This window comes from Ostrea edulis, chromosome 3, assembly GCF_947568905.1.
Source record: "Ostrea edulis chromosome 3, xbOstEdul1.1, whole genome shotgun sequence".
Classification (NCBI taxonomy): domain Eukaryota; kingdom Metazoa; phylum Mollusca; class Bivalvia; order Ostreida; family Ostreidae; genus Ostrea; species Ostrea edulis.
The window spans coordinates 56618334-56642904 of record NC_079166.1 but is presented as its reverse complement, the minus strand read 5'-3'; the positions used below and the strand labels follow the sequence as shown (position 1 = coordinate 56642904).

General features: G+C 35.1%; 1 protein-coding gene across 1 annotated transcript; it reads right to left on the bottom strand.

Annotated features, from left to right (window-relative positions):
* Positions 1 to 2072: 2072 nt before the first annotated feature.
* LOC125673449 (cerebellin-1-like) lies at positions 2073 to 4385 on the bottom strand. The gene is made up of 3 exons (XM_048910019.2): positions 4335 to 4385; positions 2628 to 2797; positions 2073 to 2510 (listed from the first exon to the last, which is right to left on the bottom strand). Exons 2-3 carry the CDS (start codon positions 2794 to 2796, stop codon positions 2122 to 2124), a joined length of 558 nt encoding a protein of 185 aa, XP_048765976.1. The 5' UTR covers position 2797; positions 4335 to 4385; the 3' UTR covers positions 2073 to 2121.
* Between the last annotated feature and the right edge of the window lie 20186 nt (positions 4386 to 24571).

The following is a 24571-nucleotide window of genomic DNA, read 5'->3' as shown; positions in this document are numbered from 1 at the left end:
CAGGTATAGCCGAAATGTGAATTATGTATTACATAAATGTTACGAGTAATACATGTATTGTGATTAAATTAATTGATAAATTGCTTACCTGGAAGATTATTCATTTGAATATTTTCGAATACATGTAATCTTATTTTACATTTTTGTATCTTACATGATATAGGGCTGTATTATATCTGCAAACTATACTTACAACACAATTATAGACAATTAAATCGTATAGTCAGCTTTCATACACCCTCGCAATACTGGGAATACCCTTATAGATGTTGTAATTTGAATTTTGTCTATATTCTGTATGTAACTATAAATATACGTACATATTGCATGTATCAATTGACACATCTTTGTGTACAATGACGCTGATAGTATGGTCTGCATGTAATTTCTAGTACTTCGATGAATACCGATTCGTGACGTTATAAAAAATGTTGATATTCAAAATGCAGCATTTGAATAAATCTGAAGCATGGTTCAGGAAAGATTTTTTTTTTTTTTTGGTTGGTTTAATTGTTGTTTCTCTCTCAATCGATAATAATTCAAACATAACAAAGTTAAGATACTAGCTTCAACGTAGTTTCATACTTCCTGAACTGCAATCAGAACAACAATATCCGGAAGAAGTGTGAAAGAGAATTGTTGCTTATGTAACAGGAAGGGAGAAAATACAACGGACCAGACCGGGATTCGAAACCAGGCCCCCTGAATCTCTAGTCAGGTGCCCTACCAACTGAGCTAAATGGCCACCGGCGATCGAATCCGGCTGACCACTACACTAGCTCCTCCCTCCTTAAATGTCTTCACAGCTGAAGACTTCCAGGGGCTGGTCTACGGCACCAAATGTAACAGGAAGGGAGAAAATGCAACGGACCAGACCAGGATTCGAACCCAGGCCCCCTGAATCTCTAGTCAATTGCTCTACCAACTGAGCTAACTGGCCACCGGCGATCGAATCCGGCTGACCGCTACACTTACACATATTCTTAAAATAAAAAGAAGTATTTCAACTGCTAATAATCGGCCATTGGGCCGGTAAAAAATAACTCGCCAATTACATGTAATAACGATCAGCTACTTAGTGTAATACATTTCTTATTTCACGAGTTGAGAAACAGGGAAACAATTCTTCACTGGCCACCTTCTGTTAGAATATCATGGACTGCAGTTACTCACGGAAGCTTTATAGTACCCAGGTATTATCATTTTTGAAATGACTCCCCTTTAATTATTACCAGTATTCTATGTGAGCAGTAAATGGTATGAAATTGAGCTATATTTTCTGTTCTGTTTGTTGGAATGCAATACAGAAAGTGGTTGATGCTCAAAAAGTTCAACTTTCGAAGATTTCAATGGTGTTATGTACCAATTGTTAGACCGTTCTTTATACAAGGAATTCAAATACAGATTACTCCGTTTACTTGATCAGGATTTAGGGATCTGGTGTATGGTATTAATAGAAGTGAAAGTCACGGGTTTTTTCAAATATTACCTTGATAATGGAGGTTTCGTTTCACAGTAGGCTTTTCACACTACAAGGTATCATTACTGGTAGTACTTTTATCGAATGTAAAAGAATCACGTAACTTTGGTAAATTTATTGAGAATTCCTTTGAAATTAGAAATACCAATGTATAAGCACAATTTCTATTTCTATTCTTTCTTGACCTTAATATGATTTTAGATTTATTACATTGTATACATGTATGTCTATAAGCTGTATTTGATTTTCACTGATAAACAACAACAACAACAACAATACGGCTATAAGAAATAGTGAAGATAACGAACAGTGATCAATCTCACATAGCTCCTATAAGGAATACAAAATAAAGAGTTGGACAAACACGGACCATGGACATACCAGAGGTGGGATCAGGTGCCTAGGAGGAGTAAGCATCCCCTGTCGATCGGTCACACCCACCGTGAGCCCTGTAGGTCTTGATCAGATAAACGGAGCAGATCGTATTCAAAATCGGGTACCTGTAAAGTGCGAAACGAAATCGAAACGAAACGAAATCTGCCGAAACGATGGTGATCTTGTTGAAAACTAATGAAAATATTCCATGTATCAATGCGCTTCCAAATTTTCTCTTTATTTCATTTTTGTGAACATGTTGACATTTATAACATGAAACCAGCAAATGAAGAATACCCATCACCAATAATGTCGGCGGTTCCAGACCAACTGTAAATCCAGGCTCTTTGTCCTGCTTCCATTCTTACAATGGCCATTTTAGTGCATAGCATGTGAAGTTGAATCTTAGAATGACAGTAGCTTAAAGCATTCCGTTTGCCGTTCACCTTCAGAGCGGTGAAAACGGATTTGTTTTGTTTTGTCAATATTGTCCAGTCAAAGACATAGACTCCAGATTTCGGTGCAGTGAAGATCCCCTTTGCGGCGTTGTAGCCACCTCCTATGTTTAGATCTACACTATTGAACTTGGCCGTGGTTTCACCGCTAATAGATTGTGAAGATGTGGCTTTGGCACTGAATGCTACAATGGCGTTTCCTGGAAACAAATTAAATACTAATTGAACGTCCTTGACTTACATTTAATTCTTAGTAGGTGTATGTATATCTTAGTGAAAGATCAAAAGTGTACCTTGAATAGCTTATAAAAATTTACCTCTGGTGGTTTTGCATTTGTCTTTCACATAACCAACAGCCTCGCATGTTTTAACAACAGTGGCATAATCATCTCTGAATGTTTTCAGACTGGGTCTTGGTGACTTTTTATCAGCAGCAGTGATGCAGGAAATGGCACACACAATCACAAAGAAAACTGGCGAGGGCATTCTGTAATGATGATAACATTAAAGAACAGATACGGAAATGATTATATTTACATACTAGTAGATGATAAGTATTATATGTAGTGATGGGAAATTGAAATTGATTTAATCACTATTATGTGGAACTATATGTATATAAAAGCAATTTTCAGGCCAACTACATTTGCATAATCCACACAATAGCAACCTCCGTTTGGGATACTGTATTATGTCAAGGCAAAGTAAATTTGTTATTGCATACTTGGAGATTTTAAGTTTTTGTGAAGTACTTCAGTCGTATACATGGAACTGAATGAACTTTTTCACTTGGGTCTTATATTCAGAGAGTACATAAAAGACAACACAGAGTCGTCCACTTCTGCTTTACACTTGGATATTCTATTGAAAGTAGATATTAACGGCAAACTAACAACTCAACTTTATGACAAACGGGATATTTTCAGCTTCTCCATCGTCAACTTCCCATATTTATATAGCAATATTAATATTCCAGTATCACCTGCATATGGTGTTTGTATCTCTCAACTGATTCGATACACAAGAGCTTGCTCTGTGTATGGTCGGTTGTTAAATCGAACAGTCTACTGAGAAAAAAGTTGATGTTACAGGGGTTCCAACAGTCTCGTTTTAGGTCAGCATTTCGCAAATTCTTTGGTTGTTATAACGACCTAGTTTGCCAATACAACTTATCATTGGGTCAAATGCTGTCTGACGTGTTTCATACCGATTCTTAGGCCGATCTTGGCACCCTGATTTTGACTATTGATTACTCTGTTTAACTGATCAAGATATAGGGCTCACGGCGGGTGTGACCGGTCGACATGGGATGTTTACTTCTCCTAGGCACCTGACCCCACCTCTGGTATATCCAGGGGTCCGTGTTTGCCCAACTCTCTATTTTGTATTGCTTATAAGAGTTACGAGATTGATCACTGTTTGTTATCTTCACCTTTCATGCATTCGGCATTTCTATTGTAATAGTTGTCAATGATAACTGTTGATCATTGCCATCTCAGCTCAGTAGGAAATTTGTTTAAGTACAACAAATCTGCTATCGTAACTCCATACTCGCTTTGTTAATTTTGAAAAAAGGACCAATTCGCTATTGATATTAATTTAGAAAGTGCCTATTGATATAGAATATAAAGATGTAATTGAAGAGAAATAGATATGAAGCAGGCAATTAGCATTGTGATTTTTTTCGGGGTGGGTGGGGGTGTTGTGTTCGCGGTTTAGGATTTAAATAACTCGCGGTTCCACAGGACCAGTCTGCTTCTCTCTCTTTCATGCCTACAAAATTACCTATGTAAGTTTGACCTTGATCTTTAACCTGAAGACCAACAAGCATCTTTATCTCAACATTGGGAACATGGGTACCAGTTTTGATTAATCTAGTACTTAGTCTACTGTTTTTATCTGACCCGCAATATTCCGAAAGACAGACGGACATTGTCATACAATGATATAGTCAATCTATGACGAGCCTTAAATTTTCCTCAATCTATTAAGTTTGAAAAGTTTCTTCGATTGCTTTTCCTTACCTTATTGCTAATACAACTTCCTCTGTAACTACGCTCAGGTAGTGAAAAACAATGACATAACCACTTTACTTTTATACATTTTACCATTGCATGCTAACCTGCTATTAGTAACAGCGTGTGTAAGCTGATACTATACTGTTGTATATGTGTAATTGTAAAATCCATATAGACTACCCAGCATGCAATTTTAGAGTCTTGCAAGTGACCGTAAAATACACTGTACTCTTGAATTACTTCAGTAAGACACGACATCAGGGACTGTAATGAAATTATTTAGTATATCTAGATTTTGATAATAATCCTAATTTCAGAATTTTCCATTGTGTTTCGTTCATATAGATAGGTTTTGTAAATTGATTGATTGATTGATAAAATTTTGGATTCAAAATATTTCACTTACCATTTCTTTTGATCTTTTACAATATACTGAAATATGTCTGGTACACTTGATGTTAGCAAAATTGTATCATAATTCAATTGTTTAGATCTATATAAACAATACTGCAGATGTCTGAAACTTAGATTGATTGATTGATTATATATGGATTTACGCCGTTTTGGCAATATTCCGGTCCTATTACGGCGGTTATATGAAATATGTTCGGTTGTGAGTGTTTGCGTTTCCCAGACGGCCCACAGTGAGTTAGATAGGCCATATAAATGATAATTAAAATCAGTTCAGTTTATTTCAAAGTACATGTATGGTGGATCGGAAATTCCGACCAAGAGATTAATTATTATTGACAAATAATGTTTATGTGACAAAGCGTATGCTATATTATAAGAATTCTTTCTTCTTACAAGGCTATTTTTCCTGGTAATTGATTTCCGTACAATTACATGTGACTAATTTTACAGCAACTTTTACTTGTATCAATTATTCCCATTTTGCTACATGTACATGTAACATATTTTACAGCCACCAAAAATACATGTTATTTCCTAATTACTAATGTTACACTATCCTTTGTTTTGGTCTGTGTTTATTAATCTGCTGTCTGAATTTTATTGAATTTTCCGGCTTTGCATTGCTCTGAACTGCTAAGTTGTGATCGACAAGTACTTAGTAACCGCATTCCGTTTTTCGTGATTGTATAGTGCTCAGTGCATTCTCCTCCTTCCCGTCAGTATCGGTCAGTTTGCTACACGCCTATGAATGGGGCTATGATACATGTATTTATTTATTCACCAATCAAGGACCCTCAGGGGTCATCTACATTTTAACAAGTAAACATTATAACTACATGATACAATATACACATGTATACCATATACACACATGTTAAGGATTTCTATATCGACATTGGTCTGGAATTGGCTTATGTAACAATAAAAATTGAAAATGTACTCTACAACAAGGAAGCTATATGGGTACCAAAGGACAGTGCCCGTGCCAAGTCAATCAGACTGACAGTCTTGTATCCTTAGTACCCTATGTGTGTAATCAGGTTATAACGGGTTTGAAGACGAGTCATAACACCGAAGCCCCGAATTTCCTCCATGTTGTACGGAAAGGGCATGCCTTTATTACACGATTGCGATGATTTCACACTTCAGTGTGTGTGACGTATGAATACAGTAATTCTTAATATATGTCCAATGGGCAGTATGCACTTAACAACAGTCTAGTACGGTCCTCGAATTCATTATTATTTTTCGTCCTTTGGAACTACCCCTGGTTAATGATTTCTTTAAATAGGAGTAAACACATTGTATTTCCTGTCGAGATACAGCATCTATCAACCGGTATGGCATGTCAAACGTTGCAATATTTGATCTTTTCCATTTGTATTGTATAATTTTCCATTTGTATTCTATATTTTCCATTTGTATTGTATAATTTTCCATTTGTATTCTATATTTTCCATTTGCATTGTATAATTTTTCATTTGCATTGTATAATTTCCATTTGTATTGTATAATTTTCCATTTGTATTCTATATTTTCCATTTGTATTGTATAATTTTCCATTTGTATTCCATATTTTCCATTTGTATTATATATTTTTTTCGTTTTGCATTGTATAATTTCCATTTGCATTGCAAAATCTTTCATTTGTATTGCATCCGAGGGATTGTTTATTTTGATTTGTTACGAAGGATTTCATTAGTTTAGGTCCCACTTATATTTAGCCGTGACGTACCACAAATAGACTTACTATGCTACATGTACGTGCACAGTGGCGTAGACTAGCAGTGGTTTTTTTTAACGTGTCAACGCCTGTCGCAACACGGGATGTCTGCTTTTAAGGTCACATTATCCGAAAGATCTGTGATTCTCACATTTAGATAGCAATGCGTATGGGAAAGTATTAACTGGTTTGATGTAGCCATGACACGAGTAGAACTCGAACATGCGACCTCACGGTTACGAATCAAAGGATATATCACTGAACTACCGCGATCGGTTCCATATAAGGACTAGTTGAAGATACATGTAGCTAGCAATGTGGAATCTTGCGCCGGGAGACCCCCCCCCCCCCTTCCTTCACAAACATGATATTTTATATATAGATGTCAAAAAAGCATGCATGTGCGTTTTATTTTGTCAAAACGCACTTGTTCCAGGGGACTTACAGGGGCGGATCCAGGAATTGCAGTTACGGGGGCGCCACTTTATGAGGCAGGGGGTCTGGGGGCGCCTTGAGGCGGCCCCCAGTGGGTCCAGGGGGCGAAGCCCCCGAAAGCTGGATTTTACAGATTTTATAGGGCTTGAAATATGTCATTTTTAATAAAGTAAAATTAGTAAAATGACGCAAATTTTAAGGGTTTCTGGAAAAATTACCAAATTCGATAAACGATAACTCCATTGAATAGTTGTAACAAGCCAAACTCGATGTTAACAATTGGCTGATTGGTAGGGACCCAAGGGCCGAATTAAGTCCCCCCGAATCTACTGAATTCTGACTAAATAAAAATGTGCATGCTTTTCTGGAGAGTTCTATTTTAAAAAAAAGGATCAGGGAGTGGGGGATTCGCCATTACTAGAGCTAGCTACGTATTTTCAAAAATAACTAGTCCTACATGGACCTGATCGCGGTAGCTCAGTAATATATCGCTTGGTTTGTGGGCGAGAGGTCGTGAGTTCGAGAACCGTTACTGTCATTGCCGCATCAAACCTAAGACATAAACAAAGACAGTGATTGCTCCTTTGCCAAACACTCGGCATTTAAAAATGAGAATCACGGGTCTTTCCGTAATAACCTTAAAAACAGATATTCCCTATCGCTGCACAGGCGTTGGCACGATAAAGAACCGCCCTGTGTGCTGAGCACGTCTACAGATGTGGTACATCAGTGACGTTAACTAATGAAATCCTTCGTAACAAATCAAAATAAACATTCCCTGGATACAATCCAAATAAAAAAATATACAATGCAAATGGAAAATATCGAATACAAATGGAAAATTATACAATACAAATGGAAAATATAGAATGCAAATGGAAAATTATACAATACAAATGGAAATTATACAATGCAAATGAAAAATTATACAATGCAAATGAAAAATTATACAATGCAAATGGAAAATATATAATACAAATGGAAAATTATACAATACAAATGGAAAAGATCAAATATTGCAACGTTTGACATGCCATACAACCGGAGCTAAATGTGAAGGTGTGAACTCCTTTCATACTTGAGAAGAAAAGCACATTTACAATCAAAGTACTTAAAGTACTGAGAATCGCTAGACTTGGCTTATAATGATGCTGTATGGATATACAAGTTATTACAGTACTATTAACATATCAAATCAAAATGTTCAATAATTTGCTGCAATTGCTAAGCAAAGGAAAGAATAAGATATTGGAGTTTGGAACACTTTTCTAAACAATTATAAATGCATGCTATACTAGTATTTTTAGATGGGGATTTCCTTATGAAATATTTTTCACGAAATGGAAAAAATGAAAATGTCTTATAGTAATTCATATTGTTGTTCGATTTAGTTAGATCCTTATTGTAAAAATTATGTTATTTAAGAAATGAACGAAAGCGATTCACAGAGAATTTGCCTCAAATCCAAATCCGTTCATATTGACCATGAACAGCTCAAAAGTGCTTCTATTTTGTTGCATAAAACGAAGTCTTCTGTCACAGTCGTAATTGTGACGTACGTCAACACATATACATGACAGCACACTTCGTCTCACCCTGCCTTTTAAATCAACATTGCAAGGCGCACTGTATTTTAGAGGTTGGATACCGCAAGATTGGGATGATAATCCACGTAAGTTTACAATCTTAATCCAAAGGTGTGACCTGCGAGATCTTTTAAGCTAGTTCATAATCTGTTCATAGTCATTATGAACGAACTGTGTCGCGTGCTGAAATTGGTTGGTTCATAGAGGAACATGCGATTTGTGATATAAATATAACGTAATGGGACTGTTAAATTAATGAAATGACCGCATTTTGCAATGATATACATATTATGCATAAAACGTTTGCTGGAATAAATTACAATTAAACTCGTTTGATATGTGAAAAGTGCACCTTTTTATCAAATGACATCTAAGAAGAAGAATATTTGGTTTTTCCTCAACACAATGTTACCACAAAATACCACTTAGAGAAACATTAAAAACCATTAACTCAAAAGAATTTTCATTCCTCTGATAAAATGTTAGAAATATGTCTCATCATTTCATCTCGATCAAATGCAATTGTATTTCTCGACAATCACAAGAATGTTCTCAAATAATTCGAAAACAATTCTAAATCATTTGATAAATTCTTACATATTTGCATCGTAGCATTCCAATTTTCTGAAATGATTCCGAAGGTATTTTCATTCGCCTGATATACCTCATTATCTAAATCAAATTTAAGTGTATAATCTCAAAAATTATATCTCACATTCTAAAGAAATGTTAAAATCGTTTTAATTCCACTTAAAGTTTTACATAATGTATCTTGTATTTTTCAAAACTGTTTTTGATTTTTAATCTCCTAGTATCACCCTTCTTAAAACATGTGAAAGTAATTTCTTTTTCCCAAACAATTTCTTAATTATTCCTAGAACTTGCATTATATAAATGTATCCATGCAATCCATGGTGTCCTAGATGGGGATTAAGCCCTCTATCGCTTCCACTATACATTATGAATATCTATATATGCTATATAATATTATGTAACAATAATTCCTTTATATGACCTAGAAACCCATTATTTGAGGTGTCCTGCCTCTAGTAGCGTAGCGCACGGTAAACGATGAACTCTTTTGTGTAGAATAAATAAAATTTCTAAATTGAACAATACCATCGCTGCCAATACTTTCCCTGTTTCTAATTATACACAATAATGTACTACATAAGATTTGATATATAATAATTGACACATGTATATGATGTTGTAATTACTGTGCTATAGATGTGTCCAATCCAGGGACCCCTGACACTCTAGGCGAGGATTAAAATGGGGCACTTGATAATAAAAGAAAGAAATTTAGGCTTAGATCTATATGATTAGTATTATATTATAATACGAGTAAAATTGCTGTACCAGAACACACTTTGAACGAAAGTTTGATACTCAACAACGTCCACGGGCCTCATCACTGTTTTCATTTTCTTATCAATACAATGAATACATGTTTGATGTATGATAATGTGACATATCAACAGAGGTAGATTCATTTCATGCACAGTCAACAGTTGATATTGTTAATCTGTCTTTAGTAGTCTATTTCATACAAATCACAGGTAGGATACTCGGTCCGATGAAAAATAAAAGCAAAAATAAAACGCGGAACGGAACACGGAACAGAAAAAAAAAGGGATCGGGAAATTCAAAATATATAAATCATATAGTTTTCTTAAAAAGCGATACAAGCTGTAACTGACGGCAAATAAATTATAAAATCAAAGAACAAATATTTTTCATATCTGTGCTTGAATATATATAACTGTAACGTGTAATGTGGGTTCAAACCACGGATAATAATTTTTCTTTAACGTTTCCTGCGTTTCTAAATGATTGCATTAAACTATAGTTCTAAACAATGATAATAAATCAATTTGAATCAAACACTGTGATTATTTCCTTATTGATTTATTATATGATTTTCCTCTAACTATTCCTTGCCTAGTCTAATCACTCGTGTTTCAGCCTCTGGTCTGAACCCACTGTTTCAAACTACAAGTTTAAACCCTTTTTTTATTTGAGCATTTACTCCCGGGGAATCTTCTGAAAGAATAATGTCTCAAATGGTCCACCCGCAGTAATTTGAGGTCCCGCATATGAGACAATAAACCTTACCTAAATTCTGGATGTGAGATACGATCTTCTCTCTTCTCCGTCTACCAGCAAAAAAAAAAAAAAACAAAACAAAAAAAAAAAAGAAAAAAAAGATTGATCCTGATTGCCTCATTTACATAATCAAAGGAATTTTCATTACATAACTCCATAGAATCAGATTGAATCTGAAGCACTAAACCTGTCAAATCAGCAGAAAATGTCGATTCATGAATCATTGTCATCCTGTCAGTAATTCCTGCTTGTTATCCCCGATGTGGATTGACCTCGGAGGTCACCAGTTCTGGAAAAATCGAGCGAGAGGTACTGAGCACGTGTTAGATTTGTAAACAATTTAACATACCAATTTTGTTGAAAATGCACTCTCAAAATTTAATTGAATGGCACATTTGCGTAATTATTAATTTCTTACACTTATATAGTACTTCTTGTTATTCATGAAACGAAGTAATATTTAAAAAAAACAACGACACGTGTAGTTACTCACGCCAGTTTCCGTCTTGGTATATGATCTCAGTCTCAGCAATCCGATTATGTTCGGCAATCATCGTTCCCATGTCGATGTATACGACGCAGTGGCGGTTTATACAAATCGCTCATTCTAGGTATGCTCTCAAACAACATTTCCCTGTTTACTTTGCTGAATCTTTCTTCAGATCTTTGGGATTATATTAGTTATACCGATAGGTGTTATTTGGAATATGATTGGATAATTGAAAAAATAACGTCAGGTTGTATTGCTAAATAACGAAATATAGCATAGCAGGTAGAGTTTGTCTTTATACATGCATTAATGAATATCAATGCACATTAATTTATATTAATGAAAATATGATATGTTATTCAATTATTTTACACAATGTATTAAAATTTGTTGTGCCATAACACATTATGCAATTAGCGCATTCTATATAATTTGAAACTTTTCAAACAAAAAGCATTGTGAGCATCAAATATCACTGTATTAAAAATAAATTACAATTAGACACATACAGTGAAGAAATACACTAACCAGTAAGTCTACGTTTTAATGAGGAATATCTAGCACGTATATAAGATAATACTTAACAAGAAACATTGGTATATGGCGTGTAAAACGTTGCACTATTATATTAATCTTGTTATTCATATTCGAAAACTTGTAATTTATATTCTAAAGCATATCATTCATATTCGAAAAGTTGTTATTCATATTCGATAATTTTATCATTCATATTCAAAAACATGTCATTCTTATTCAATAAATTGTTATTCATATTCTAAACTTTTCATTCATATTCAAAAACATGTGATTCATATTCGATAATCTTATCATTCATATTCAAAAACATGTGATTCATATTCGATAATCTTATCATTCATATTCAAAAACATGTGATTCATATTCGATAATCTTATCATTCATATTCAAAAACATGTGATTTATATTCGATAAGCTTATCATTCATATTTGATAATCATATCATTCATATTCGATAATTATGTTGTTTATATTCGACAATCATGTCATTCATATTTGATAATCTTGCTATCCATATTCAAAAGCATGTAATTCATATTCGATAATTATGTATATGTCATTCTTTCTTATTCAATATAATTTGCCTTCTGGGTAATATGACGCAATTTGAGACGGTTGTAAACTGAATTTTCATTGGTTTGAAAAGCGAAAGTAAGTAATGGCGGGAGTTGCTGCATATCAGGCATCATTACATGCACTGATGTAGTTTATCTTGTAAGCATTGTTAGAAGTTTGCAGTTCTGTAATCAATCAATAGACATTCATGACCTATGAATGTGCTGCGTACACGTGGTCCAGATATGGTAACACCATAATCTACTTTCATTTTCACATACATGTACCCAATGAGCAGAGACTTTACAAACAGATAATATTACCCACAATGCAAATTATATTGAATAAGAATAAAAACAATTATCGAATAAGAATGACATGATTATCGAATATGAATTACATGCTTTTTTATATGAATAGCAAAATTATCGAATATGAATGATATGATTGTCGAATATAAATAACATAATTATCGAATATAAATGACATGATTATCGAATTGAATGATAAGATTATCGAATATGAATCACATGTTTTTGAATATGAATGATAAGATTATCGAATATGAATCACATGTTTTTGAATATGAATGATAAGATTATCGAATACGAATCACATGTCTTTGAATATGAATGATTAGATTATCGAATACGAATCACATGTTTTTGAACACGAATGAAAAGTTTAGAATATGAATTACAACTTATTGAATAAGAATGACATGTTTTTGAATATGAATAACACATTTTAGAATAAGAATAACACGTTTTTGAATATGAATGATAAAATTATTGAATATGAATAACAACTTTTCGAATATGAATGATATGTTTTAGAATATAAATTACAAATTTTCGAATATGAATAACAAGATTAGTATAATAGTGCAACGTTTTACACGCCATATTGGTACAAGCACCAAATGTATGGGCCAGAAAATTTTCGGGAAGTATAAGAACTAAATATTTTTAAAAAAGGTGTTCCAAAGAATTCTTTTGTTTAAAAGCGCGAGAAAATTACAACGCAATGGTTGGTAAAATTTAGAGAAATGTTGATCACATCCGAAGATGAACGAACTTAATGAAAAGAATCGTTGAAGTAACAATTTATTGGTAGCTGAATATTACAGCGAGTCTGATACAAGATATTTTAAACTTAATTCGTAATACCAAAGTCAACAGCAGGCTATAATAGAGTTCACGCTTGTCCGATCGATCAACCGCATGCGGAAAGCCGGGGTTCGAATCCCGGTCCCGACAGACCTAAGTCGTTAAAACAGGTAGTGACAGTTCCATCGCCAAACGCTCGTCATCAAGCGTGAATGTCAAGGGTCCTCGGAGATAACCTTAGAAACGAATGTCCCGTGTCACAGTAGGTGTGACACGATAAAGAAACCTCACTGCTCAATGGCCGTAAGCGCCGAGCAATGACCTAAATTTGAAGCCCTTCACCGGTCTTGGTGACGTCCCCATATGAGTGGAAATTCTCAAGAGAGACGCTAGACAAGATACAATCAATCAACGATGGATCGATACAAAATACGTTTGTCCAAATAATCGATATACATGTACCTCGCCTCGACTAAATATGATTTCTTTTCCGTTATGATGCATGTCAACATTTCTGATCTTGGCAGTTTCCATAATGTCACGTGGTAAAAATTCTTATATTTGAATAAAAAGACCTCTAAATGGGATACATTTTTCACAATGCAGCGCGAGTTATTTCCCCCTGAATACAGGGGACGCACAACATGTTGCGGTCCTCAATCCATAGCGTCAATATAAGGATTTGCTATATCTGATTGTAATGAAGTGCCAGTTAAGGGATTTTTCTGTAATTAATGAAAACTAATGTGACTGCAAAATAATTGTAGTCATTGATTTTATTTATGTGTCCATTGTGTGATTTTTTTTCCACAGGCAATGTTGGGTCATGATGTAACAAATTCTGTAAATATTAGTCACCTACTTGTGTGGATTAGGGTCTTCAGCATAACATTAAATTCTTCATTATTAATTCTTATTATTTTGAACGACCAAAACACAATTAGATATGAAGAATTTACATGTGCAACCAACGCATGCACATTACATTAGCGGATCTAGAGGGGGTACGGAGGTTGCAACACAAACACACACACCTTTAATATTGGTTAAAAAGGAGAATGCGAGAGAAAAAGACATACTATCAGAGAATGGTATTTATATTTTTCCGGGAACATCATTACTGTGTAGCGGACAGCCGGGTTCGATCGTCGGTGGCCAGATATCTCAGTCCGTAGAGCACCTGACTAGAGATTCAGGGGGCCCGGGTTCGGATCCCGGTCTGGACCGTTACATTTTTTTCCTTCCTGTTATATTTGGTACCATGACCAGCCCCTGGAACTGACAGGTGAAAAAGCCTGCCAGGGGATTAAGATCCAGGGTTGATGTCTTCAAGTGTGAAGACATTTAAGGCGGGAGTAATGTAGCGGTTAGCCGGGTTCGATCGCCGGTGGTCATATAGCTCAGTTGCATGGTAGATCACATGACGAGAGATTCAGGGGGCACGGGTTCAAATCCCGGTCTGGTCCGTTGCATTTTCTCCCTTCCTATTACAACTGCATTGCATTGGTTGTAGGATAAAAATCCAAATTTAAATAGTTAGGGAAGGGGGAGGTTGAAAACTCCTGTAAGTTTATGTCATCCGACATCGATTTTCTCAGACTGATTAGTATTATTCTCAACATTACTCAAATTTAGTTGCAAAGGGTTGGGGGTGTTAATGAAAACTATGTGAAATTATTTTTTTTTGTCAGAAATTGAACTTGTCTAGAGCGGGACCATTAGTCTTTGGACATTTACGTTTAGAACACCCTTGTGTTTGTTGTTTTTGTTATAGAGATACTGGAAACTGGACCATACGTTTTCAATTGCTGTGATATATTTCATTTTTCCAGAGCGGGACCATTCGTTTCGAGACATGTGAAATACATTTTTGTGTTTTTTCACTACGAGTGCTTGTAACGGGACCATATGGTTTTATTATACTTTCATGTAAAATACTCGAACCTGATTGGTCGAGAAGCATTTGAAAAAACATATTGTTACCCTCTGAGAACAAAAAACACGCGCCCCAGGGTGATAGTATCTAGCAACGGGTAACAGTACTTGACAACGGGTGATATTATAAAAAATTATCACATGCGTCAAATTTATGCGCGTACGGTTCGCCGTAGATTGCTAGACGACGTCGTTTGAGCGTTTGTAATAAACGCGAGTACCCGCATCGAAATACGAAATATCGCATGACAGTGATTGATCAAATGTCAACAGACGTAAGTTTTTCTGCTTTCCAGTTTACATAACATTTAGTATAATAAAACAAATATTGCATGTAGATGAGGGTAACATTGAAATTTTCACCCCTCGAGAAACCATTGTCAACCTCGGCTACGCCTCGGTTGACAATGGTTTTCTCGGGGTGAAAATTTTCAATGTTACCCTCAACTACATGCAATATTTATATATTGGCAGTGTGACATCTTTGTGTTGTCCTGAGCAGGACTTACCGTCTCTGGACGTTTATGTAGGACTCATGTATGGGGTTGTCCCTGTATGTTGCTTGAAACAAGTTGATTTATCTTCGGGCCACTGACATTATATTATTTGCTCGGTGCTACTTTAATTTGTTTATCGCATTGCATGGCTCTTAATGACACTCAATTGATATACCGTGTCCTATTTTGTTTGTCCAGAGCGGGACCATACGTATCTAGACATTCATATATGGCACCAGGCCTGGGGCCAATTACATAGCAATGCAATGCATTACATTTCCATTACTTAGAAAATTTGAAATTACTATAACCATTACTCCTATTTTGAAATGTTATGCATTACATTACACATTACCCGAGAGTTCATTACATTACACATTACATAACATTCTGATATTTAAAAAAAAAAAAATTAGATAAAAAGAATTTCTTTTTAATGATTGATGTATTTTTAGATATACAGACACTCTAGCACACAAAATATTCATCAATTTTAGGAAACGCATCTAAGTTTTTCATTGCACTTGATTGTCATCAATGTTTCAAAAGACAATATACATGAAGTTTATCTTTTTGTTCATAAGGTCTAAAAGTCAATCACTTTTATAATGAATTAATTAATCTAAACAGAAATGAAAGTAAAATGTATATATAAGAACGCACGTCATGGAATATGCTGATGTAAAGCATCGCAGTACATGCCCTCACATATTTTCGAAACTGAATGTTTCATAAAATAATCCTTGTATTCATACACATAATACATGTTTGAATAATTTCTTAATTTCTATTGACGATAGTACAGCAAACTCCCCGTCGAGGCCTCATTACGTCACCTACGTACATACCTCTCCTCAAACTCCCCGTCGAGGCCTCATTACGTCACCTACGAATAGACCTCTCCTATGTGACGCACCACAATATACAGATTTGTATATTGTGAGTCCGCGATTATCACGTAGACAAATTACACTAAAGAAGTAGTTCGCAGTTAAAAGTTTGAAGATATTAATATTAAGAGCATTAATATAAAAGTATGGATTTTATTTTAAACATAAAATGATCAAAAGATCATTAAAAAGTAGGGATACTGTTCAACTTATTGTGTAAAATAATGAACTTGATGTTTACGTTCTTGTTTTGAAAGTTGTTTACGTTTGACGTTATGTTTTTTCGTTATTCTACAGTGACGTCACAGTATACGCGGCCTAAGAAATCGCTATCCCATAATGCCTAAGTGGAAGAGTTTGGTTTGTGAGCAAACGAACTCTGGTGGAAGTTTGTACCTCTCCTATGTGACGCAGCACAATATACAGATTTGTATATTGTGAGTCCGCGATTATCACGCGGACAAATAACAATAAAGAAGTAGTTTGTAGTTAAAAGCTTGAAAATATTGACATTAAGAGCATTAATATAAAAGTATGGATTTTATTTTAAACATAAAATTATCAAAAGATCATTAAAAGGTATGGATACTCTGTTCAAATTATAGTGTTTAATGTTTACGTTCTTGTTTTGAACTGTTTACGTTTGACGTTATGGTTTTTTCGTCATTCTACAGTGACGTCACACAGTATACGCAGTATAAGAATTCGCTATCCCATAATGCCTAACTGGATGAGATTGGTTTGTGAGCAAACGAACTCTGGCTGAAGTTTGGATAGTACAGAAAACGTCTAGCCAATGAAAAGCAGTATTTGTGCTGTGGAATTCTTGCTCGGTCAACATCACGATAACATGGAATTGCAATATCATAAGGGTATTTATTCTGAAGTAAAGATTACAAACAATAATCACTATCATTGACTGTCCATGCGCATCATCAAATAATCAAATTGTTAGAAGATTATAATCTATAATTTTGTTCAAAAATAAAAAACATATTCCATGTATCAATGTGATTTAGAATTTTCTCTTTATTTCATTTTTGTGAACATGTTGACATTTATAACATGAAACCAGCAAATGAACTATATAATTTGTATATATAGGAGGTTGCAGACCAACTGTAAACCCAGGCTCTTTGTCCTGCTTCCATTCTTACAATGGGCATTTTAGTGCATAACATGACAAGTCCATGACTGTTATTATGACAATGATTTAAAGCATTCCGTTTGCCGTTCACCTTCAGAGCGGTGTATGCAGGTTTGCTTGCATGTGTCGCTATTGTCCACTCAAAGACATAGACCCCAGATTTCGGTGCAGTGAAGACCCCCTTTGCTGCGTTGTAGCCACCTCCTATGTTTAGATCTACACTGTTGAACATGGCCCTGGTCTCACCACTAATAGAGTGTGCAGAACTTGTTTTTGCATTGAATGCTACAATGGCGTTTCCTGGAAACAAATTCAATACCAATTGAACGTTCTTGAATTACATTTAATTCTTAGTAGGTGCATGTATATGTAAAACTTATACGGTACCAATTTTGATGCACCAGATGCGCATTTCGACAAATAATGTCTCTTCAGTGATGCTCAACCGAAATGTTTGAAATCCGAAATAACTATGAAGCTTTAGAGCTAAATATAGCCAAAAACAGCGTGCCAAAAAAGTGGAGCCAAATTCGTCCAAGGATAAGAGCTATGCATGAGGGAGATAATCCTTAATTTTGAAATGAGTACTTATCTACTGGGCTGTAGAGACCCTCGGGAACTAACAGTCCACCAGCAGAGGCCTCGACCCAGGGGTCATAATGTAAAACTTATACGGTACCAATTTTGATGCACCAGATGCGCATTTCGACAAATAATGTCTCTTCAGTGATGCTCAACCGAAATGTTTGAAATCCGAAATAATTATGAAGCTTTAGAGCTAAATATAGCCAAAAACAGCGTGCCAAACAAGTGGAGCCAAATTCGTCCAAGGATAAGAGCTATGCATGAGGGAGATGATCCTTAATTTTGAATATCTTAATGAAAGATCAGAATTATACCTTGAATTGCTTATAAAGATTTACCTCTGATGGCTTTACATCTATCTTTCACATAACCAACAGCCTCGCATGTTTTAACTACAGTGGCATAATCATCTCTGAATGTTTTCAGACTGGGTCGTGGTGACTTTTTATCAGCAGCAGTGATGCAGGAAATGGCACACACAATCACAAAATTAGTAGCGAAACGCATTTAAAGATAATTACATGTATCAGAATATTCATGCCTCACATTTACACTTATGTAGTATACATACTGTATCGATAAAACACACACACCTTCAAAAAAAAAAACATCCAAAAAATTTCTCAGTATTGGAGACATTTAATCCATTACCTGAATATCAGTAAATATAATTTTCCTAGCAGATTGAATAATGAAAAACGTCATTTTTCCTGAAATGCACTAATTAAATCTGTGTATAATTCTATTAGAATTTACCCTTCGTGTTAAAGTATGAAATAAAAAGACGTATCTTTATAGGGTTTAAAAGTGTAATTTTTTGTACAATTACACACACACACAACATGAAAATAAAATGTGATAATATATTTACATTTATACCATATTGGGGGCGAGCTGTCTCAAGAGAAAGGGTGACTTGTCCTGAGAGAGGGCGAGTTGTCCTGGGAGGGGGCGAGTTGTCTTGGGGGTGAGTTGTCCAGCACCATGTATCAAATATGGAGCTAGCTTAGTAAAGTTCTAGGGACTCAACGGTGCCTGTTTATTCTAAATCTTTCTCGGAAATCACCCAATCTATACAAGGGTAGTATTGCCTCAACATTTTCTTCTTTTGTCGCCGTTTTAATGAGTATTGGAAGAATTGAGCATGGGCATATTTACACTCTCATGCAAATGATGATACGTTGAAATATCTTCTTCTGACGGTAAGAATAAATCAAATAGATACGTAAGAGTTATGTCTGCTATTTTTGATTTTTTTAAAACCGAAACTTTTCATTTAGTACCAAACTATCAAACCGGTTTCGAACTTAATGTAAACTATTTTCAAACCATGAACCTAAACTCAAACTAGTTTTTGATCAAGAAATTCGCCCAGCGTTGTATTTCCTGTCAATATACAACATAGATCGTCAGGAGCTAAAGGTGAACGTCTAATTTTGTTCAGGTGTGAACTCCCCTCATACCTGAGAACAAAAGCACAGATAGAAAAAAGAAAACGTTCACTTTCTTCAGAAAATATAGATGTATTCTGAACAAATGTACTGGTTGAATTTCATGTCCCAGAAATTTCAACCCCGATGCAAACAATGCGAGAAATGAGCTAAAACTGTCAAGCAAAATTGGAATGCTGTGTTATGTATTTCCTCAAGATTTTTAAATATACTTCTATAATTTAAAAAAATGTAGTTAATTGCATCCGTCAGAGTAATTGAGAGCAATTAATTACATTGGTTAAAATCAACGTAATTGTATCTGCAAGTATATCACAAAATTATTAATGTAATTGATAGAATATATATTCAATGTAATTGATCCCATCACTTGTGGTGGGTTTTCAAAATACAATGTATATTTCAACCAAATTTACATTACTTGCAATAGTTCATGTTTATTCATATATGCATAGCAGTTCCATAAATTCAGATATCAGAGACACTGAAATGACATTATTTCTTTGGTGTCACCTTTGTTTCTGTGTCATTCAGTAGTTCGTAAACGGAACTCATATCAGTAATAATCTCCTACTTTGTTGTCCAGAACGGAACCCTACATTTCCTGACAATAAGATATGGCACATTTATGTGTTTTTACACTGCAAGTTGATTAAAACGGGACCATATGGTTTATAATGGTGATATTTTTGTTTGTCCAGAATGCCCCATTCTGGTCGATGTTGTATGACAGATTTTTGTCACTGTGATTTGGTTGTGATAGTACCATATATTTTTAAGGATATGGTGATATTTTTTGTATATCCAGAGTGGGACCTTACATCTTTGCACATTAACGTTTAGAGCGTCTTTGTGTTTGTTTGTTGTTTTGTCACTGAGTCTCTGGAAACTGGACGATATGTTTTCAAGTGATATGATATATTTCATTTCTGCAGAGCGGGGCCATTTGTCTGGGATATATTGATACATTTTTGTGTGTTCACTGCGAGTTGCTTGTAACGGGACCATACGTTTCTGGCACTGTGACATATTTGTGTTGTCCTGATCAGGACTTACCGTCTCTGGACGTTTATGTATGACTCATGTATGGGTTTCTCCCTGTGTATTGCTCGAATTAATGTTAATATATCTTCGAGCCACTGACATCATATTATTTGCTTGGCGCAACTTTTATTTATCTATCGCATTGAGTGGCTCGTAATGACACTCAATTGACATATCGAGTCCTAATTTGTTTTTCCAGAGCCGGACCATATGTATCTAGACATTTATGTATGACATATATATATATATATATATATATATATATATACTGTAAACGTACTTTTTTTCCACACGTTCATAAGTCCGCGGAATCACAATTTCTGTTTATTCCGAGGGTAGAAAATTGGGCGAATTTCTTAGATTGCCACTTAGTGTCTTTCATTTACTTAAAGTACGCTGGGATAAATTTCCGCGGAAAATTTGCGACCGCATACATAGCGTAAATTAATACCGCGCGGAATATATATATATATATATATATATATATATATATATATATATATATATATATGTGTGTGTGTGTGTGTGTGTGTGTGTGTGTGTGTGTGTGTGTGTGTGTGTGTTTTCTTTGTGACTTGTTTGTAACAGGATCATACGTTTTCAAGTATTGTAATATATTTTGTTTGTCCAGAGCGGGGTCGTTCCGTGGGGATCGGGGTTAGAATAGGTCCTCAGTATCCCTTACTTGTCGTAAGAGGCGACTAAATGTGGTGGTCATTCGGATAAGACCGCAAAAACCGAGGTCCTGTGTCAAAGCAGGTGTGGCATGATAAAGATCCCTCCCTGCTCAAAGACCATAAACACCGAGCATTGCCCTAAATTTTGCAGACCTTCACCGGCAACGGTGACGTCTCCATATGAGTGAATAATTCTCGAGCGGGACGTTAAACAATATGCAATGTACAATCAATCTATGTAACTGGGCCTTACGTTTTTGGCACTGTCTTATTTTATTGCCGTTGAAGAGGATCGTACTTCTTTGGAAATTTACAATTGGTACATACATAGGTTTTTGTGCCTGTAAGTTGTTTGAGACGGGATCATACATTTTCACCTTGCGCTTATTGAATTTTCTGTTTCATTATATACTTGTACAGGTTTTCTACGTTCACAAGTCCTCATTTACATGATATATTCAGGGGGGTTTGTCCTTCAACAAAGTTTCTTAGATACTGCATATCAGTACTTCATTAATGAAGATGTTTTTTCTGTAGCATTTAAAATCAGCAACACAGTTAATTTTAACGCTGCAAATATTAAGGGTTACACGTTCAGAATTGAGACAGCTACTTGTTCAGCCTTGTTTGGATATTCTGAAAACTAAACAGGTGAGTTTGAACTGAGTTGGTTCTCACTGGTACATTTGTATGCACTTCCAAACTGTAGTTACCCTCCCTGGTGTGGGAGTTAAGTAGTTCAACAGCTACCCATCGTGTTTATTAGGCATGCTAGAAGTTGTCTGCTGTTATTGGATTTATGGACAGTTCAGAAGTTGTCTGCTTCCCATCATGTTTAAATGTTCGACATTCTAGACAGGCCAGAAGTTATCTGCTGTCATTGGTTATTTCAACATTTTTTTTATCCTTAAGACATTGTTTCCTTCTCATCTTGCTCATTGCAATTGGTTATTGGTGACAGTTTGGAATCTGTATGCTGTCTCCATGTCTTTGTAGCTATGCTTTTATATCCAGGTAGACAGGTCTGAATGTGTCCACTGTCTTACCCTGTTGGCTCCAGATGACGTTTTGTTCATGTCTGACAGACTTAGTGTTTGTGGTGACTTTGCTGGTTCTTTTTATATATTGTGTCACAAAACCATATGTATAGGTATTCCCAGTTTATCCACTGGTTATTTGCATAAACGTCAAGCCGCCTTTGGGTGGGTTTTTGGATTGTGGCCTTTGGTTGGTTGTTACCCACTATTTTATTAGGACAGACAGCTATTTTTTGGCATTTAACATGTTTTGATTCCTAATATCAATAGTTTGTATCTTCCGGGAATAATGGGACAGCTTACATAATGCGATACCAAATTGATATATTCAAGGTGTGCTAGGCTACTGACACTTATGTTCAGTATTTTGTAGATATAACTGGATATTTTTATTGCGTCATTTAATAACAAATGGCAAGTTTGAATTCAGTTGGTGTTGGGTTCTGTCTACCTCAAATAAAACGAAAGCAAAGTCTCGTTAGCAATGTTTCTAACGTCGGAACATAAAGTAATTAAGAATCACTGCAGCCTCATTTCAAGTTTTATACTCCACACAACTATACGTTGCGGAGGGTATAATGTTTTTTACCCGTCCGTCAGTCCCTTTTTTGTCGGCGCAACTCCCCTGAGACTGCTCAACAGAAATGCGTGAAACTTTGTAGTTAATAAGGACACAGTGTAGATGTGCATATTCCCAGAAAATTCTTATTGAAGATTTTTTCTGGGAGTTATGCCCCTATTGAACTTAGAATTTTGAGTCTGTCTGTCCTGTTCTTGCAGTAATGCATAACATTCAAGTTACCATTCATTATGTAAGGCATTGTCAAGCAATGTTGAAGCGTGGGGTATGTGAGCTTGCTCACTTCTGTTTTTTTTTTCATATTCTAAGCTTGAAGGAAAAAACCGTTTAAATCCACAATCATGTTATCAAAATCTAAAAAGTAGTGCAGCCATTGGGGGGTTGTGTATGGACTGTATTCTACGTGAGGCGTTACCCCCTTATGGCAACCTTCAGAAATACATGTGCTTATTCTTTATATATATTTTGCCTATTGATACATAATATATGTGTTGTCAATTAAGACAACTTATATTCTAGATGAATATAATTACATGTATCGGGGGAAAAACAAAAAAGCTGATATTTTGATACAAGCTCATTTTATAGAAGGTTTCATACTCATCGCATGTATGTATTTTTGTTCAGAATCTGTTATGAAAACTATAATATGCATGATAATTCAATTTGTTTTAGACAGATAATATGTTGAGTATATACATGTACATCAATTCTTTCATATTATTGTTATATGCTAATAAAACAATATACTTTCAAACAAAAATATATAAAAACTAACATGCAACAATTGCTACAACTGAATTAAATATCCGCAATATTTGAATATACAACAGAGCATTCATAAACAAAGTATTTTAATTTCAGGTGTTAATGTAATCATAAAATAAAATCCACAAACAACTCAATAAAACGAAGAGCCTGTATATTAGTTTAATATGATTGCTAAACAATTAAAGCTATGTTTGATAAATGACTGGTGAAACGGAACAATAAAAATAGATAAAAATGCTATGATGACAACAATGGACCTCATGAGATGTAGCTTCCTTTAAAGATTTCAGTTCATCCTCCACGTCGAGGTCTGTGATTCTGATGTGTATGGTAGTGTCTCTAGATATCATCATCTGATGTGTATGGTAGTCTCTCTAGATATCATCATCTGATGTGTGTGGTAGTCTCTCTAGATATCATCATCTGATGTGTGTGGTAGTCTCTCTAGATATCATCATCTGATTTGTGTGGTAGCCTCTCTAGATATCATCATCTGATGTGTGTGGTAGTCTCTCTAGATATCATCATCTGATGTGTGTGGTAGTCTCTCTAGATATCATCATCTGATGTGTGTGGTAGTCTCTCTAGATATCATCTGATGTGTGTGGTAGTCTCTCTAGATATCATCATCTGATGTGTGTGGTAGTCTCTCTAGATATCATCATCTGATG

Excerpts from the sequence above, each read along its gene's own strand:
- LOC125673449 (XM_048910019.2), bottom strand. The coding sequence starts at position 2,796 with ATGCCCTCGCCAGTTTTCTTTGTGATTGTGTGTGCCATTTCCTGCATC. Across the intron at positions 2,511-2,627 it reads CAAATGCAAAACCACCAGAG|GAAACGCCATTGTAGCATTC; the intron begins GTAAATTTTTAT and ends ATTTGTTTCCAG.